The following is an 18,588-nucleotide window of genomic DNA, read 5'->3' on the forward strand; positions in this document are numbered from 1 at the left end:
TATTTGGAAACATTTCCCTCCTATTCCTAGGTGCTCAGTGCATGGATCTGCTCAGTAATCAGAATTGACCAGCTTGAGTGAAGTGTGGATTTTCCATCAGGCTTAAACCTCAAACACTTATGGCTTTAAAATACATAAATGCTCTTGGGAAATGACAGGATGGTGCTTCTCATAAATGGGGAAAAAAAGTAGTATATGAAATTTCATGGAGAAATGCCTAATGTTAATCTTGATGAAGATGAATGTCATTGGCCAGATTTCAGCAAATAACTGCTGGGTTATCTAGGCCTTTGTGGGCTGGCCCAGGGAGGCCACCACCATTTAAGTGTTCCAGGGAAAAGGCTGCCAGAGATCCAAACAGAAGGCCCAGAGGCCAATCCTCTGAACACAACTGGCCTTTATAACTTAGTATCTTCCGTGGACATCTTTTCTAACAGAAAGGAAAACTTCTCAAATTATCGAAAACACTGTTGTTTAGTGGAGGTGCTGGTGAATGGGGCTTTCATCACAGTATCATCTACCTGTACAAAGGAAAGACTCAACCTTCTGGTTTTGGTTTTATCCATTTTCCCTGTTCTAAGTGATATGTTGTTAGTGTGGTGGGCCTGCCTTCTGTGAACCACAGAACAGAATTAGGAGTTTCTAAGCTCAAACTAGCAAAGGAACATGTCTTCCTGAGCCTGCAGAATTCAAAAGGGTCACAGATTAACCCCAGGAATAAAATGATGAACAAATAACTTTTCCGTAAAGAGCATATTGTGCTGATTTATTATAGAATGCAGTTAAAAAAAATATTTTGAGGTTAGCCTCTCCAGTTTAAAAGCACTTAACTAGAAACACTTGAACAGCTATGCAATGGTCTCTCCCTTACTGGCTCCTCTTACCAAGCACTGTAAACAGGGTTTTGAGAACATTCAATCCATTTCTTGATATGAACAATCAAAGAATTTAATGCAAACATACTTGCTTCTCAAAGAAAACCATCTTTCAAATTTCCAAAGCATGCATTGTTACTTGGCATTAGGTATTTCAAAATGACAAACTTTCTTATGGTATTGTAAGGCCAAAATATAATACCTATTTACCAGAAGACATACACATTACAACTAGAAAAAAATTACAAATGTTAACCTAGGGTAACAATTCCATCAGGAATTAATGGGGAAAGGCACTGCATCTCTCTCATATCACCACAGAGCTACTACCCACTTTACATGCTTTGAATTCAAGTCCTGTTAAACATGTGAACAACGTGTTCTACGACATATGATTCACAGGTAGGTTAATACATCTTACACTATGCTTCCACTGCCGTATTTTTCACCCAAGTGTACAACAGGTATGAATATATGTTATCAGCTTTATTTACAAGTTTATCTTGATGTCTTAGTGGGGTAAAAAAATCAACTATCTCAACCAACAGTTCCCCAGAAGGTTTTTGGCTATGATTCGTGTATATAAACCACCACAGGAAAGAAATAACGGAAACCAATGTCCAACCCCAAACACCTAAACTAAAATTTCTCACTCACTAAAAGTTGGCAGTGAAACTGCTATTCTCTGAATTGCATAAGCTAAACTCTACATAGGAACTTCAGATCAACTTTTTTTTTTTTTTTTTTTTTGCAAAAGCACAAGTTACATGTTGCACTGGATAGGGTGCTGAATGGATGTGTTTCAGGTGGAATTCCACGTGTGGGTGCTGTTGCAAAAAGAGTTGACAATCTGGATGGAAAGGTGACACGTTTTCCAGATGCTTTCCTAGCTTCCCAAAAGATGTCAAACAACAGGGTATAACTTTATATACGAACAAAGGTTAGTCTCCAAAATCAGTAATATACATGCACAAACATTAGAACATGAGGGAAGAAATGAAACACTACAATTTCCACATTGCATTGTTGTCGTTTCCACAACCTTTCTGCACTAGGCGGCTTTGTGTGGTGCCTCTTCCCACCAGTAGAGAGTCGACCCGACCCTGTAGGCTGGTCAGAAATGGAAAGGTCTCCCCGGACCCACTGATCAACCTGCCCTTGGCAAAAACAGAACCTACCAGAAAAGAACAAGTACAAAACACTATCGTTATCGGTTTTCTCAAGACGGTCCCAAATGTCCTTGTGCGATCAACACAAACTCAGTGATTGGCCCAAGACATTCCCGAGGGCCATGAACATTGACTGATGTGCAGCATTAGAACAAGGAAACAAAGCCTTGATTCTCTTCTGAGCAACATGAACTGGAATTTCTGCCATGTGATCACAGCTGCCACCTCCAAAGTCGTGACCGGCCACTTCCACAGTAAAAGATTCCTCCCCGCGAGTACGATTCGGAATGCTCCCGCGTCCGTGTGCCGGCTCAGCTCAGGTGGATAGGCGTGTACTCCGGCCTCCGGGTCTGGATAATTTTTGGCTTGGGTCTCTTCATCCTCTCCACCTCCTCCTCTTCCTCCTTCTCTTCATCGCTCTCGCACACGTGGACCACCACACTGGGTGTGGTGTCGGTTGCTGCGTGCAACTCATACTTTTCCCCTGGGGAAAGGAAAGAGTTTGGGGGTGACTCGGACAAGCCCTGGGAAGTCGAAAGCAAACATATATATGGAGAGCACTGAGGGGTGTGAACACTCAGCGGGGCTGGGAGATGCAGCCGGAGAGTTCTGGAGTTGTGTTTCTCTGCTGGCTCATTCGGAAACAGATATATTTCTATCGTGTCTGACTCTGCTTCCAAACACTTGGGTCCAAGCATATGGAAGGTATGGAAGGAACGTACTTTTATGGTTACACTTATCATGTCTCCCAGGCATCCTAAACTCCCAGAGGACTCCCCCTCTGCCAGCGTTTCCCCAAGTGTGGTGTGAGAAATGCCAGTTCAGTAAAAAGATGTCACAGGAATAAACACATTTGGAAACAGACACCCTGAGGCTCCCACTGGGTCACCGTGCACACCAGGGAACACGGGCTGTCTGGAAGCCCCGACAACGCACACTCGGGGTGGACACACTGAACCAGGTGCTCCAAAACCATTTCTGACCACGGCATCCTTTTTCTTACAACCACCAGCAGCCCCCAGAACCAGGAGTGCCCTGCTGTTCCATGTCAGCCTGGCTCCCACCACGTTCAGTCAAGGTCAGGCCGCTCTGGTCCAGCAGGGCTGGGGTGAACGTTCTGCAGCGGAAGAGCCTGACAATGCTGAACGAAGGAGCTGGGGCATCCCCTTAGGGTGCCAGCCTGGCCACAGGAGGAGCCTGTATGTTGGTGCTCACGGGAGGCAATGTGGCAGTGGCCAACATGTGGCCCTTAAGCCCAACCCTTAGTACCTGGGGCTCACGGGAACTCTATTCTGCCACTCTATGCACCCAAGTCTCCTCCTCTATAAAACAGGACAGCAAGGGCATCCACCTCCTGGAGCACTTAGCTCCTGGCTCCCAGACACTTGCCCACTAAGTGTTACCTAGAATCATGTTCAAGAATGGAGGCTGAATTTCACTGCTGGAATGCTGGGAGCTGCAGAAACTAACAGGGGAGGGAGGTTTGCTTTGCTTGCTCCACCCAGGCCTGGGGTGAGTTTTCCTCCAGGGCTTGGTACCCAGGATTTCTCTGCTGCTATGGGTGAGCAATAAGGCCCCTCCCCCCAGGCCCTGTACCTGGCTGATTTTCAACTGGAAAGGGCAGCCCAGCAGGGCTTCCAGTCTCAGCTACCTGGCTATTCCTCTAAACCCCAAAGGAACTTTTACTCACAAAGAAGGTGGTAGCTTTATCTCAATCCCACACTAGGGAGACTGGAATGTTAGTGTAATTGCATTTGAAAAGCTGAAGGTGCCTCTGCTCTCTCAGAGAGGGAATTCAGGAAAGGGAGGCCAGGCAGATCTTGCACACCAGTGGTTAAGAGCCTCTTTACAAACCCTTATCTACCTACCTACCAGTCAACCCAAATCTAGGAAGCTCAGCATTTAGGAGATTTTTGCAAAAATCTCTGCAATCCTGTTGGCTGAAAAGCACAGCCAAAATAGGAACTATTACTCAAGCTCATTGTCAAGTGAACCAGGGGCAAACTGATTTTATGATGTCCATTTTCTATAAAGCCTTCTCCAAAGAGCCTTCTGGAAAGGGAGTGGTAGATTTTGGAGTGTGAAGAATTTTTATTAACAGCACCTCTTGTCTCTGGAAGAGCCCGATGCCCCTCCCCAGGTGGAGATCCGTTTCCTGCCCCTGTAACCTCCGCGCCCTCAGCTTGGCTCATGCCCCTGGCCCGGAGCTGCCCTGGGGGCCACAGGCTTCCTCCAGCTGGTCATTTTCTATCTTGACCTTCACGCCACGATTAGCAGTAGGTAACGCGAGTCTCACTTTATATCACACAGGGATGATTTGGGTGATGTTTGCAGAAATGTAATCTTTTCAGTATGAAACTGCTGATGGCCCCAGAAAATAAAACCCTCAGCCCAAAGGGACATCAGATCGCTGGGCACGGAGAGCCGAGGCCTGAGGGCTCAGCGTTAATGTGACTTGCCCCCTCGACAGGGCAGGAGGGGCTCACACCTCTTCACCCCAGGAGCCTCCCTCACTCCTGCCTCCTCGCCCAAACCCTAGCAGACAGGACAGGAACCACCATTTTATTGTTTCCAAAAAACACTGTTGAGCACTCGCTGTGGGACAGGTGCTGTGTGAAGGGCTTTTGCCCTAGGACGATCTACTGCTCACAGTTCCAGGAGTGAGGCCCCTGTTATGGACAAGGAGCCCGAGGCACCTGTGCCCCTTCAGAGGACAGGGACCTCCACTTTCTTGGGCCAGCTCCATAGGGGAGCACCCCTGTGGGGCTGCAAGATCAGGGACTCCTTCCTCACTGTGATCTCTGGTTCTCCTTCGCCATTAAAAAGGTGAAATTACTTTGACTAAAGACGAAATTTCCAAAGGGGGGTTCTGTTTGCCCTCTCCAAAGTCCAGTTGCTCATCCCCACTGGGAGTGACAGGACCTGGGGCTCCAGCCTTCCATGCAGCCTCCGTGGGTACGAGGAGAGCTTCCTGTGACACCCTGCTGGGTGACCCTGCTGGGGCCACAGGGCAGGGGCCCCATGACCAGCCACAGTCTGTGATGCTGCAGGCAGTCCTGAGAAGCAGGCAGGCATGCTCCCAGCGTGAATGACAGGGACACAGAAGAATGCAAGGAGACACTTCACACAACACAACTGCGTGGGCTCACAGGAGAGCCAAATGGAGCCTGGGGGATGCTGCTCCCTTGTGCAGGTGAGCACCCCTGTCTCTCCCCACCTTCCTCCCCACCCGAGGGCGCTGCTTACCTGGCCCCAGCTTGGAGATAGCATATAAAAGATCATAGTTTATGACTGGAGTAGCATCTTCCACTTGTTTCCAACCAACCGGCGGAGAGGCGGGTGGAGAGATCAGAAACTGCTTGTCTGGATTTGGCGGAGCCAGGTGTGAGCTTCCTATGTGTAAGGTCTGAGGACAGAGACAAACACAGGTCACTGGTTGGGAGGGAACAACTGCGGCAAGACAACAGCACCCGATGGCAGCTGACGGGGGACAGGTGTGGCTCAGGATGACTAGGAACACAGTCTGTAAGGGGAGGGCAGAGAGGTGTCTGAACTCTGGTTATGGTGCAAACACGATGCCGTCCCTCCCAGGGCTGTGGGACTCACAGGCACAGGGACTGCAAGTAATTAGGCTCGACCCAGACTGCCAGAAAATCACCAGAGATGATTTTAGTATACATGGAAAAAATAAAGCCACTGTTATGGAGGTCAGAAGGGATCTTAGAATCGGTTTTTCCCAGCTCCTCACACCACAAAGGCATATGCTGAAGACGGTGTAGCTCTTCAGGGTCAAGGAGCCAGGGCCCCACCCACCAGACTCCCGCTCCCAGCAGGAGACCCGCACTTCCCGCCATCAGGGGCTCCCCATGAGATGCCACATGTGAGGGAGGAAAAAAATCCAGCTTCCAGGAGGTTTAAAGCAATGATAATAAGGAACAATAACCTATGATCCTAGTTTGATCTTAAACATTTTACCAGTGATTAGAGGGTTGTCCGGAAAGACTTTGCACCGAAAGCTTACCAGTTCAGGTTTTCTTTGCACTTTGATACTCCATTCCCCTTAAATTTTCACAATGAATATGCATTATTCAACAATCAGAAAGGATCGTGGAAGTACTAAGTAATTATTTCCATAAAACCTCATCCAGTGCAGAAAGGACTGTACTCCCAGAGGAAGCTCAGGGACCCAAGGTCAAAGCCCAGCCCCATGCCTCCCTAGGCAGGATGGTGGGGGGGGGCACCCCACGTTTTCATTGACACTCGAAGGGCCCAGCAAGTTTGCCTTGGTCACTTTGAGGAAGAAGCAGCATTCTGGCTCCCTGCCATGGAGTCAGATGAGCTTTCTCCCACTGCCAGGGAGTCCCTGGACAGGGTCCGTCCTACCCCGGCAAGGGGAGGGGACTCAGAGCCTGATGAGGACTGGCTTTACCTGGGGAGCAGCATTCTAGAAGCTCCTTTTCCCTCCCCTGACAATCTGTCAACCTCTGTTAGGACATCAAGTGGATCTTTGGGAGCTGCCTGGAAGGTGGGTCACTTGTCCTAATGTCCCCGAGGAGGGACGGAACGATGGTGGGCAGGCAAAAAAGCACATCCATTCATGACTCTCTCCTCCCACCATGGGGCCCTGGGGCCAGGACCTCTGCTAACAGGAGGGTTTCTTAGCACCTGCTACCAGTCTGGTTAACCCACATTTTCCTTTCAAGCCAGGCCTGGCAGCCTCGTGCTGATCTGCATGGACATTTGCAGACTCCTAATTCTCTACTGAACGCCCTGGGAACCTGTGCGAGCGGGAACCACTCTGGTCTGCTCGGTCTGGAGTGGGTTTTAGCCCCAACCTTAGAGCAAAGTCACGGAGACCAGCTGCACAAATCTTAGGGGTCTGAGTAGCCCACACTGCTGTGCCCCACAAGCTCCCGAATGAACAGGGAAAGCATTTCTGATCCCCAGTTATCAACCCCAGAGCGTCAGGGGCTATTTCTGAGGCTGCTTTCAGACACACTTTGGTGTCTTCTGAAAATAGCTGGGACACGGAAAATGCAGAGTATGAATTTGGCCTTTCTCAAGATGAATTCTTGGCATTTCCAATCAATGCACAACATAAGGTATAAGCTGCTTTAAAACAGGGCGGGAGGCAGAAGGGAGAAGCGTGCACAGCAATAAACCTGACTCACCTGAGCGAAATATAACTTCATTTCCTTTCCCAGAAACTCGGTCTTGTGCAGCTGGAGTCGGGCATCTGCGGCAGATAAGGGGTTGCTGAAGTTTATTCTGACTCTTTTGAAGCTCTTAAAATACTGGAAGGTGATGTCCTTGTCATATGTCCTAAACAGGGCCTCAAATTTGGCCTGAAAAATAAAAATAAAAACAAAAGAGGTTAAAGTTTACCTGCATATGACCTTTAACTACAATGACATCATTACATTTCTTATTGAGGAAATGAATTATCAATCATTCCAAGAATTTGTAACTTCTTCCTTAGGGAAAAGCCATTCCTCTCCTAGGGGGTGATGTCCTTTTATTCCTAGTACAGGTGATTTTACCAGAAGTTAAGAAGGGATAATTTACTAAATTCATTTAGTCACAGAACCACCACCAATACAAACACTTCTTATGGTAACAGACATTTTTTCTAAAGTAGAATGAGCATTTTCCAAAGAGGTACAATTCTTATGTCCTATGACATTTCCTAGCGAGCCAACTCCAATCCCACCACTTAGCTCAGGGCGATGCTGTGTTCACCAAATATTTCTTTAGGGCTTAAAAGCACTGCAGCTAATTTGAAAAAAAAAAAAAACTTTATGAAATTGAAAATAATGAAATTAATAAAAAGTCCTGCATTTCTTAAAAGAAATAGTTTTTAAGAATTCCCACTATTGTTTTTTATCTCAGTCTGTTATTTTTTAACTCTCTAAAATGACAGTGTTTTAAAAATTAATGTATCGCAAATGGCCCCTTCTCTGCATGCTGCCTTTAATATAGGTGCACACCTCACTCTAGTGCTACAAGGGGCAGTGAAAATGAGGAAGTGTCAGGCGTTCTTAGAATGAAAAGCCTGAGTTGGGGGATTACAAGTTCAGGTTCAGGAAACAGCTCATCAGCCTCCTGGGAAAGGCTCGGTGCAGCCCCTAGGCCGGGTCCTGGGGTTGGTGTGGGGAGCAGGAGGCTGGGGCAGTTCTCAGGATTCCTCCCAGAGAGGGAGCCAGCGGGATGAAGCATCAAGGAAGACTGCATGGGCTTCTATTCGCCCTGTTTTCTGAGTCTTTTTACCAGACAAAACTCTTAGGACAGGGGCGGGACCCCATGTGAAACGCAAGGGCTGGTCGAGAAGAAGGAAGGGGTGACCCAGAGCCTGGGACCTGAGCCACCGGCCCCCTGCACAGAAGAGCAGGCGGAGCCCACCGGGTACCCTGGAAAACCCATGGAAAGCGCAGTGTTTCTACAGAGGGAGTGAGGATTCGGAGACCATCTTCTGGAATATTCACTGCTAGAAAGCTCAGGAAGGCCCAGGCAATGATGCCTGCGCCACGCGGGCTGTGGGTAGGAATGAGGCAGCCTGTCTCCACCAGGCAGGTCGTTAAGGAGGACGTGCAACAACTCACAGCCCGGCTCTCCTTGCACTCCCTGGCTTGTCTTCAGTTTATGAACATTTCTGTGACTTTCCCAGGAGGGGCTCCGCGGAGGCCTGGTGGCACGTTTGCTCTGACCACCTCTGGCTTTTTTCCCTGCCTCTCTTCAGCACGGGCAAGTTGCTGGCGTAAGGTTGGCTGTGCAAATTTGGAATTTCACATGAGCTCATCAATAGGCACCGTGACCAACTGTGTAGTTTTGAAGTTATGATTCAGAATTTGGGAGAGATGACTTTGTCGAATATTTTTAGATTACAGATCAGGGCTCAGGATCAAAGCAAAAGAGAACTCACGTTATCTTTTAAACCTAGATTAATATTATGCCATTCTCTTATAAAATAATCTTATTTGTCCTAATAACTGATATCTAGTTATTGGATAGCATCTCTACGTAATTAAAAAATAATGATTTGACTCACGTAAGGTTAATATTTAATACACTGACATTGTAGTATTTTAAAAATAGAGAATGTTCTACAATCAAAAACTACGGTCCAAGCCACAAGCCTCATACACAATATGGAGTTAAATTTGATTAAAAAAAAAAAAAAGAAATCTTCACATGTCCCAGTATGGCTTTGGGTATAAAGTAGATGACACAAACACCAGCCCCAAACAGAACATACAGGATTCATTCATATACGATATTATTAAAGATCAATGAGATAGCTGGGTAGCTACAGATGAAAAATCTTTGTAATCAAATGAAGGAGAAAAGTATAGTGATTAAAATTATTAATTATATTAATCACTATCACTGAGAGCTGCTGCCCAGGAGGCACATTGATCCCACACTTAATTTATCCAGTTTTATTATTTGCTATGGCTGCATTTTCTCTAGCTAGAGAAATCTGAAAGTTTAAGGACAGGCCCTTACAATTCCTTCAAACATACAAATATCTCTACAATATTTATTTCCTGAGCTGAACTCAAATTATTCTGAACTCTACCTGTAAAAGTAAAATGTTTTATTCACTGTCAGAAGCGACCACCCTCTGAAAAGCTTCCTTACAACATACACAGAGTGAAAAACACACAATGCCAAACGCCGTCTTACTAGTTAGTGGGTCCAGGAACCTGGATGTTTTCAAATGTTGAGATCTTTAAAAATTTCTTCACAGTGAATTCCTCAGGCAACAGCTTTTAGTTCTCAAAGCCCCAAATGCTTTGGATTTATTTCAAAACCCCCAAACCCACTAGAGAGCCACATACCCCCAAGTATTTCAGTTAACAGTCGTCCTCATTAGCATAATGCTTTGAAAGCTCTCAAAAATCACATTATATTAAGAAGCCTTACCCTGGTTTCACTTTCGCTGAAGATATCACTGTTTGCCACACAGGCAATCAGGGAGCTAAAACTGTAGTTAAAGTTTCTAAAATGCATCTTGCTTTCTTACAGCAAAAGCACTAGAGACCGACGCAGTCAAGTCCCAGGTGAGATTTCCTTTCCAAGAGGCTGTAAGTTCTTTCTTGAGCCAGCACTTATAAAGCACCAAGGGCCAGCCCCCTGGGAAAAAAAAAACAAGCACAGCTTCCAGAGCATCCTGTTTGGACAGCAAATTCCTGAGTCAAGTCCTGCATGCTTGCAGGCAGACAGGGACAAAGTGTAAGTTTCTACTGGAAAGAGGTGACGTCAACACCTTAGTCATTTTCCCTATGCTAATTAACTTTGCTTGGGGAGAATGGAAAAAACAGCTGAGGTTTGCTTCCCAGCTGCTTTATCAACCCTCTTGCAGCATAGTTTCCACTGGTAGTAATTCCATTCAGCCACTCAGACAACATGCTCCCCAGCTGAATGGGACAGCCCTTCTTAAGATGGAAAATGTTACAGAAGAAAAAGGACGAAGGTCTGGGGCAGTAAACAGCAATTAGCCTCCAGGGAAGTTTAAGGCTTTGGGAGACCTGGAAACCAGAGTCTTGGTGAGTTGCTTGTTCCTTGTAATTTCCTGAAAACCTCAATCAAAGTTTCACTATTGGGGCAGCAGAGAAAACATTTTGAAATCTGTCTTGGTCAATAAACTCTGTTTTTAAAGAAAAAAAAGTGGGATTCGTTTTGAAATGTAGGGTTTTTTTTTTTCCCTCCCCAGTTGAACTTTATTGGATGAATGTCCCAATTCCCACTTTGTATTCCACAGTGGGATGGTGAGAAAAGATCCTAAAGCAATCCTAGGAGTTTCATTTGAAAACTTTATTACTGTAATTTGAGAACTGGGAATATGCAACACTTTGATCATTTTCTAAGGACTACTGAATTCAGGCAAAGATACAAAGACGCTTTAGAGAACCTAGCCTTAGAAATTGAGAAAAGAAACATTAAGAGGTCCTGCTTAGAGACTCATAGACCAAAAGTTTAAAAAAAAAATAGGAAAGGAAGAAGGAATAGAAAGAATGTGCACTACAATTGAAAGGTAAGATGCAGGTAAGATGCCTGGTCTGAAGAGGTACACTGTGATATAAGACTGACTCCAGTGCTTCCAAGGCGTTGCAACTCCAGAAAATTCGAAGCACTTATCCAGTTCAGATCCCTACGACAGTTGAGTCCTAGGTACTTCCCACTCTCTCCGATTTCATTATCACCTAAAGGCACTCAAGTTATTGGAGTTATTCTAGTTTAGGGGCACACAGGGACAGCTCTTAAGCTTCCAAAAGTTAAATGGAGCCCTACCATTCACATTCAAAAATTAACTTCAAAGAATCATTCAAGTCAGCCAATAATTAAAAAGAATATATGCAACAGGAAAAAACAAAGCAGAGCATTTATCTTTCCAAAAAAGGAAAAGCAAAGTCTTCTTGGATGAGCAAGTGTTGCTTAATTTCGATGCATGGTCCCTTGCTGCCAACTGTAGAGTTATGTAAGAAACCAGTTATAGTTGTTTGCTTTGCCAAATTACCCACAACTCCCGACCCAAGATACATAGATGCATATATTCTAACAGAGTTTAGAACACTGAACAGCGTGGTATGCATCAAACACCAGGGGGAAGTGGTCCTACTGGATGGTGCTCTGAGACGGAGAGCATGTACTTGGGGGCACTGCATTTTCAGTGCAGGGAGTCTCAGCTCCGGTCCTGTGTCCTGGGGCACGTGCAGACTGTAGGTGGTGGTGGGATGTAGGGGGCAGCACTGCATTTCAATCCTCCAGATGGGCGGGGAACCTCTCTGAAGCTCCCTCCATCCTCTCCAAACCTTTGCCTCCTTTCTCTTTCTCCTGGCGTCCACCTGGGCAATTGCATTAAAGGTGATCACAGGAGGCAACAGAGGCTAATTTTACTGTCTTCTTCTTTTTTTAAATCATGACCCAGAGCTCCAGTGCATTTTTGTGGGCAAGTCTGGAATATTTCTGTTCATCTGAGACAACAGCATGGGCTCACCAAAATTTACAATTTTGATTTCATTATATGGATAAAAAAAAAAAAGAACAGTGAGGTATTTGAAGAGTACTCAACTGTCTTTGCTCAGACAGATCTTTCACCAGGCTGCCCTCAAAGCCCAACAAAACGTGTAATTTGGGACCTGCCTTTAAACTGATCAGCTCTATCTGAATTGAATTTAGTGAGCTTGAGCACTTCCATTTTTAGATCAGGAATAGGAGCAGGTCAAAGTGGTGGCTGTGATTTTGTAGGAGACTGGAACGGAGGCTTCCTGGCAAAAAATCACCAGGGTTGCAAAACGCCCCAGAGCCCTGGCCCAGAAGGGAGGGCACCTAGGATCTGCCACCTCGGGTTTCCTCGGCTACAAAGCAAGAGGTGTGGAGCAGACTCGAGTTTTCAAAACGTGTCATGCTGAGTAGCACAGATCCTTAGTGGTGCTCAGACACCCCGGCTGGCCAATGGGGCAGAGCACCGGGTTTCCTGGGGCACCTGTCCCCATACCCAGAGGTAAGATTGCTTTACACTCCTCTCAATTCCCCTCATCTGCTAATCTGGTAATTCTTGTTAAGAATGTCTGTTCTTAGACTGCAGGTCTAGTGTACATGAACTTGGCTTTCTAAAGGTCGTATGCAAAAGAATTTACTTTGCCAATACTGACTTTCCCCACTGAGAATAAACATTGACCCAAAGCAAGTCTTTAAAAAGTTGACTTTCCTACTTGTATATTCCTTGTGGTTTGGGAGACAAGTACATTGTTGACCGTTGTTCGCCAGTCGATGGAAGTGACTGGAAGAAAGCAGTGCCCACAGCAGTGTTCCATTAGAGCTCTTGAAAAGCATACTAAAAGTTGCACTCAACATAGTAAAACTGAAACCAGAAGTTAAAAAAAGAAATGAAATCCTTTTGTTGACTCAAAGCTTTAGATGTTTTGCATTTCTTCCATTCCCACCATACAAGTCATAAACGAATCTCTATAACTTGCATTTGACTCCTCGGGCTCCGAGCAGCTAGAGCATATTTTCATTAAGAAGTTTCTATTTTTGGTGGGGAAAAATTAAGGTTTATGGATGAATTCCATCATTCCCATTACAGCATTCCTGAAGCATCGTTCAGATGACCTCAGCACGTCCGTCACAAACCTCAAGGAGTTGCCAACTGCACCAAGAATGTGCCACCTGTGAAACTTTCTACACAATGAATGGGCCGAAGAGGGAAACTGAGTTCTGACTTAGACGTGCAAACCAACACAGAGCAGAGAACGAGGCAATTTGCAACAGATCTCTCCTGAAGGCAAATGACAACACACTCCATTGAGCTAATAATGGTGTCAGCGCATTTATCCTGAAGGCCGATGAAACTGACATTTCATTTCAGGTTTTCACTTCTGAGATACTGGAGTAGCTTTATTGCTACCTAATAATTATAGCCCTTCCCTATATAATGTGGCACATTGTTCTCCCAAACCTAAGTTACTATATAAGAAATTTTTTAAAATCTCCAAACCAAAACCACAGGGCTTGCTTTCTTCCTCATCTTTGCCATGTCACAGTCTAACAGGTGTTACAAACTGAGGAGAGTGTTCTTGTCCTCAACTTGTAAAATGGATTAATATCAAATCCAGAGTTGTGGTGAGGATTGGACAGAGGGAGGCAAAGGGCCTAGCACAGTGCCTGAAACACAGCCGGTGGCTGAAGGGTGTCCGTTGCCTTTCTGTTTCCCATTTCAGTAATAATGATACTGAGGTTCAGAGTGGCACTCTGTCTTTGAAAGAACCAGAACTCATCCTGGTCTTTTGTTTGTAGAGTCCACGCTTGGTCCAGTGCGCTTTGATATCGTAGCTTATTTCCCCATCTCTCTGCATGGTCCAGGGCATCTTGGATGTCCTCCTCCCTGTGTGCCCTGCAGTCAGTGGAAAGTTCTGTAGGTTCTCTGTTGCACCCTTCACTTTGCACGCCACTCCAGGCGGCCCCCCGCAACGGCAATACCTTTCTAAATGAACTCACTGTGGCTGATTTCTTAGTGCCCCAAGACAGTGTGCAATTCCCACACATAAAACTCCCTGAAGCTGACCGAGTGCGATCACATTCCTCTCCTACCATAACAACTTCAGCGATAAGCAGTCCCCCTCTAGTTCGGGTAGCCTGCTAGGAACACCTTCCTCCCGCCGAGTTCAAGGCTGTCACGTGTCCTGCCAGTGCTGCTCTCACCTTTACGTCCCCGACAACACACTCTCCCCCCCTCCTCAGAGTCTCTGCTCTTGCCCCCACCTCCCTGGATTATCCATCTTTCCTCCCCCTTCTTTTCCTTCTTTTTTTTTTTTTTTATTTGAAGATTGAGCTCAGGTATGTCATTCTCCAGGAAGCCAACCATGACCACCCTACTAAAGAAAAAAATTATTCAGTGATGCTTGTTAAAGGCAGGCAAGGAAGACTTTATTCAGGACCACTGCGCCAGGTATAGGGACCACCGCGATGGGGTCTTGCAGTGGGGGAGAGAGATTGGGGGCTTAACTCCCAAAGCAGCACGGGCCAGTGGGGACTTACACCCAAGGAGCAGGGGGTGGTTAGTGATGGAAAATTACTAAGAGGAAACATCAGGGGGAAGGGGGACTCTGGCTAAACCACCCAGCAGGAGTCTTGCGGAACACAGGCCAGCACGATCAGACGTCACCAGGGCATGGTGGTGGATGAGGAACCTGATCAGATCTCGAGGGTGCAGGGTTCTTGCTAAGCTGATTTAGTAGGACTCTTTTGCTAAAACTGGATTTTACAAGGAAGTGCACAGGTGGGCCTAGGAGAAGGTTCAGAAACCTGTCTAAAGTTTGGCCAAGCAAAGAATCCTTGTCACCCCAAACCCACTAAGACACCCTCATCCAAGGTTAGTTTGGCACTCCCCAGACGTCCTCAACCGTCCGTGGCATCGTGCTCGTGTCAGCGTCAGTGCACTGTGGCTGTCCTCGCACCTGACACCTGATTCTAAACCGTCAGCCTCTTGAAAGCTTAGCCCGTGTGTTACGCCACTTGCTAGTCTCAGTGCCTGCCACAAAACTGTCTCTCAAAAATGCCTGTTGAAGGAACAGACTGATTTTTTTCTCCCTCAACCGTCACTCATTGGTTCTAGTTTGATGGTATACAACCAAAAACTAGGCTGATTTCTTTTTGACACAAGAGTTGTTCATACATTTGAGGACATATATTATCTCATGTCATGTCATTCGCATATTCATTCATTTGTTCATTTGGTCAGCAAATATTTAATTAATAGCCTTCTATTATACATGACAAGTATGATTATAGATATTATGGAAAAGAATAGACAAATGAAGTGCAAACCCCACCATCGGGAAGATTATAATTTTGGAGAGTTTGCTTGGAGCTTACCTTCTCCACTGCAAATTCCAACCCTCCCACCTCATCAGTCTCGTTTAGTTATTCAGTGGAGACAGGGTCTCGCTGTGTTGCTCAGGCTGGCCTTGAATTCCTGGACTCACGGGATCCTCCCACCTCAGCCTCCTGAGTTGCTGGGAATGACAGGTGCCACGTGGCACCGGCAAATCATGAGTCTTATTTAAACAGATATTTTTAAAAGCTTGGTAACAAGTTCACATGATCAAAATAACATAAAAGTCAGTAGGATCCACTGAGAAACCTCATCCTGTCCCTGTCTACTCCATTCCCACTCCGCCTACTACGGGGAACCACATTTTTTTAAACTTGTTTTTTATTATTTTGGTATTTCTCTATGCAAATAAAAGTATATGATTATATTTTCTTATTTCCTCCATTTTAAATAAATAACAGGTAACATGCTATTAAAAAGCACACACACACAAAGCTTCAGTGACTTTCCACTGCTCCTGAGGTTGAAGATGAGCCACTTGGTCCGTACTCATTCACTCATTCATCCATTCATTCATTCATTTGCCCAAAAACTGTCCCAGGTCTTAGGGATTCAAAGATGGACAAAACATACAAAGCTCCCTGCCTTCTTGGAGCCTACATTCTAGAGGGAGAGAAAAGATAATAAACAAGATAGATGGGTACAGTATACGGCACGTCGAGACAGTGATGGGTGTGCGGTAAAGCAGGAGGGATAGGAAAAGCTGGGAAGGGGATGTGGGAAGCAAGCCTGGCCAGGGAAGCCATCCTTGAGAAGGTGACATGTGAGTGTGTGAGGACCTGAAGGAGGTGGGGAGTGCTGGGGAACAGCAGATGCAAAGGCCCTGTGGCAGGAGAATCCTGGAACACTGCAGGCCAGCTAGGAAGCTCCGGCTGGCTGCCCAGGAGGAATATGGGGAAAGTCGCTGGGAACGAGGACAAGAGAGAGCTTTAGCACTGGAAGGATCCTGGCTCGTCTTCTACTGAGGTGGGGGTCATCAGAGCATGTTGAGTGGAGGAGGAGCGTGGGCTGTCATGACGTGATTTCCATATAGCAGAACCACTCTGGCACCCGCGTCCAGAATGCAGCAAAGGAGCAGGGAGGAAGTTAGAGCAAATAGGGCCGTGAGACCTTCTGCTCTGGCCAGATGTCCATGGCTCCCCTCGGGACACCCTCTGCTGTGCCCACGTTCTGCAGTTCCCTCAGCCTGCAGAACATCTCATCTCTGCCTGCAGAACTCCTATGCATCCTTCAAAGCCCATCACAAAGGCCACTCCTCCAGGACTAAAAAGCCCCCTCCCCACTAAATGTTCTCACTTGGCAGCCTTCCTACTACAGTGAAAGCTTCATGAGGACGATGGTGCTCCTTGTGCAGCTCCCTGGAGATGCAGACGAATGCTCATAGACATTCAGAGAACTGCACCAGGGAGGGCCCGTCTGATGCCGGCCAAGAGCCAGAATTTACCAGGGCACCTAACGGCCGTGACTGTCGGTGTTACCGGCTGAAGGGCACCGTCTGTCTTCGGTTTGAGCCAAGGCCAGCAGTGTTGGTGAAGGCACTTGCTCCTAGGCCTCACGGAAAGCATTGTGCCCAAGGGCCACATGCTTGCTCAGTCACATTCTCAAATGTACTTTCTATGTCCTTGCTGTGCGGGGGCTCTCGGGATGTCCAAGCACTGGACTACACCATCACCTGGAGACCCTGAGCACCCAGGACATGGGAGGCTACGGAGGACCGTGTTCTTCTCATGGGTCCCCTGCAGTGGTCTCCAGCACAATCCTTTGCCATGAAGGAAGAACGAACTCAACTGAACATACGTTCACCTTGTCTTTTTTAAATGCTTATTTTCAGGGCATGTTTTATAAGGTGTACAGTACATAGCAGAATTTGTACAGAATTTACAAATAAAATGCTTTACTGGCAGATGTACTATAAAGCCTTTTACCAAGGAGGTTCATGATCAAAAACATTTGGAGACCATTTGTCTAAGCAGTAGTGTGATTAAGTTTGCAGTTTTCTTTAGGCTTCTTCATGATGAGCATGTGTAAGAAAGAGAACAGAAAAAAATATTCTTCTTTTTGAAGAATTCCTTCTTTAAAGGAATTTCTATTTTTGTTCACTTTTAGGGTAATCAGGGAACAGGCTCAGGAATTTATTGCTTTAGTATTGCTTTATTACTGGAAAAATCTGCTTGGCCACAGGGAAGGGCCACCAATTCAAAGAAAATGTAAAGCAAAGCAGATAACCTTTTTTTCTGAAGAGTTTTAAAGGTTTTAACTAGAATGCCCTAGAAAAAAAGGGAGGCGTTGGTTCTCCAACTGCAGACAATGACAACTAAGAATTCAAAATGTGAAATAGGAAAATCTTCTTTAAAAAAAAACACTTTTAAGTTTAATAAGCATTACTCTTCTGTAGGAAAACAAAAGAAAGAATGGCACGTACCTAATACTTTGAAAAAAAAATACAAAAGCCTGAAATATCATTTGATACTTTGATTAAATTTGTATAAGAGAATTTACCAATAATTTGTATTTCTGGGATAATACAGAACTTTCAATTCCTTAAAGAAAAAAATATGGGTGGCTTATTTATGACAGTGCCCAAAATGATGAATGCAATGGTGCCCTAAATTCATATTGTTTCAAAGGTGAAAATGCTGAACACGTCTTTTAACAGAATGGCAATCATAATCTGTTAGAGCTTAAGGTGAAAATAAAGAAAAACTGTAATCATCTAAAAACAAAACAAAAAAAAAAGAAAGAAAGAAAATGGAAAGAAGAAAGTCATCAATCTATTGGGGGAAAAGTCGGGAGGAAGAGTGTGTACAAATTTATACCTTAAGATAGAGGTCACAGCTCATACCAGATTTCATCTTGTTTGTTAAATTCCTTGTGCGCCGGAATCCCATTAACTTGTTTCCTTATTACCTCAATCTTTCCTTGGTACACACAGTTAACCACCCTCTGTAACTTCTTGGAAAAGCCATGCTTGCAATGTTTTAGATGAAAAAATAGCCATAGGCAAATCAAAACTATACTTAATGACTTGGAGACCAGCAGATGAGGATTAAGGAAGGTAACATTTACTTAGAGATTATTGGGGCCAAAGCCACCCTAATTAATCACTCCTCATTTGTTCTTGTTAGTATGTTTCTTTCCAGATCCACCT

At 45.5% G+C, this 18,588-nt stretch overlaps 1 protein-coding gene across 2 annotated transcripts in view; it reads right to left on the reverse strand.

Moving 5' to 3' along the window:
• Window positions 1–744: 744 nt before the first annotated feature.
• The window catches only part of RCAN1 (regulator of calcineurin 1), an 86,178-nt gene continuing 68,334 nt past the window's right edge, over window positions 745–18,588 (reverse strand). The window contains exons 1-4 of one of the 2 annotated variants that reach the window (XM_045540607.1): window positions 9,968–10,308; window positions 7,216–7,389; window positions 5,291–5,450; window positions 745–2,528 (exon numbers count right to left, since the gene is read on the reverse strand). In XM_045540607.1, coding sequence (XP_045396563.1) covers window positions 2,356–2,528; window positions 5,291–5,450; window positions 7,216–7,389; window positions 9,968–10,054 — 594 coding nt within the window. In that variant the 5' untranslated portion in view covers window positions 10,055–10,308 and the 3' untranslated portion in view covers window positions 745–2,355. Of the gene's footprint in view, window positions 2,529–5,290; window positions 5,451–7,215; window positions 7,390–9,967; window positions 10,309–18,588 lie in introns of those variants that run through there. The other variant, XM_045540606.1, reaches the window with a different exon arrangement.

The sequence above is a fragment of the Lemur catta genome, chromosome 1, assembly GCF_020740605.2.
Source record: "Lemur catta isolate mLemCat1 chromosome 1, mLemCat1.pri, whole genome shotgun sequence".
In the NCBI taxonomy this organism is placed as follows: domain Eukaryota; kingdom Metazoa; phylum Chordata; class Mammalia; order Primates; family Lemuridae; genus Lemur; species Lemur catta.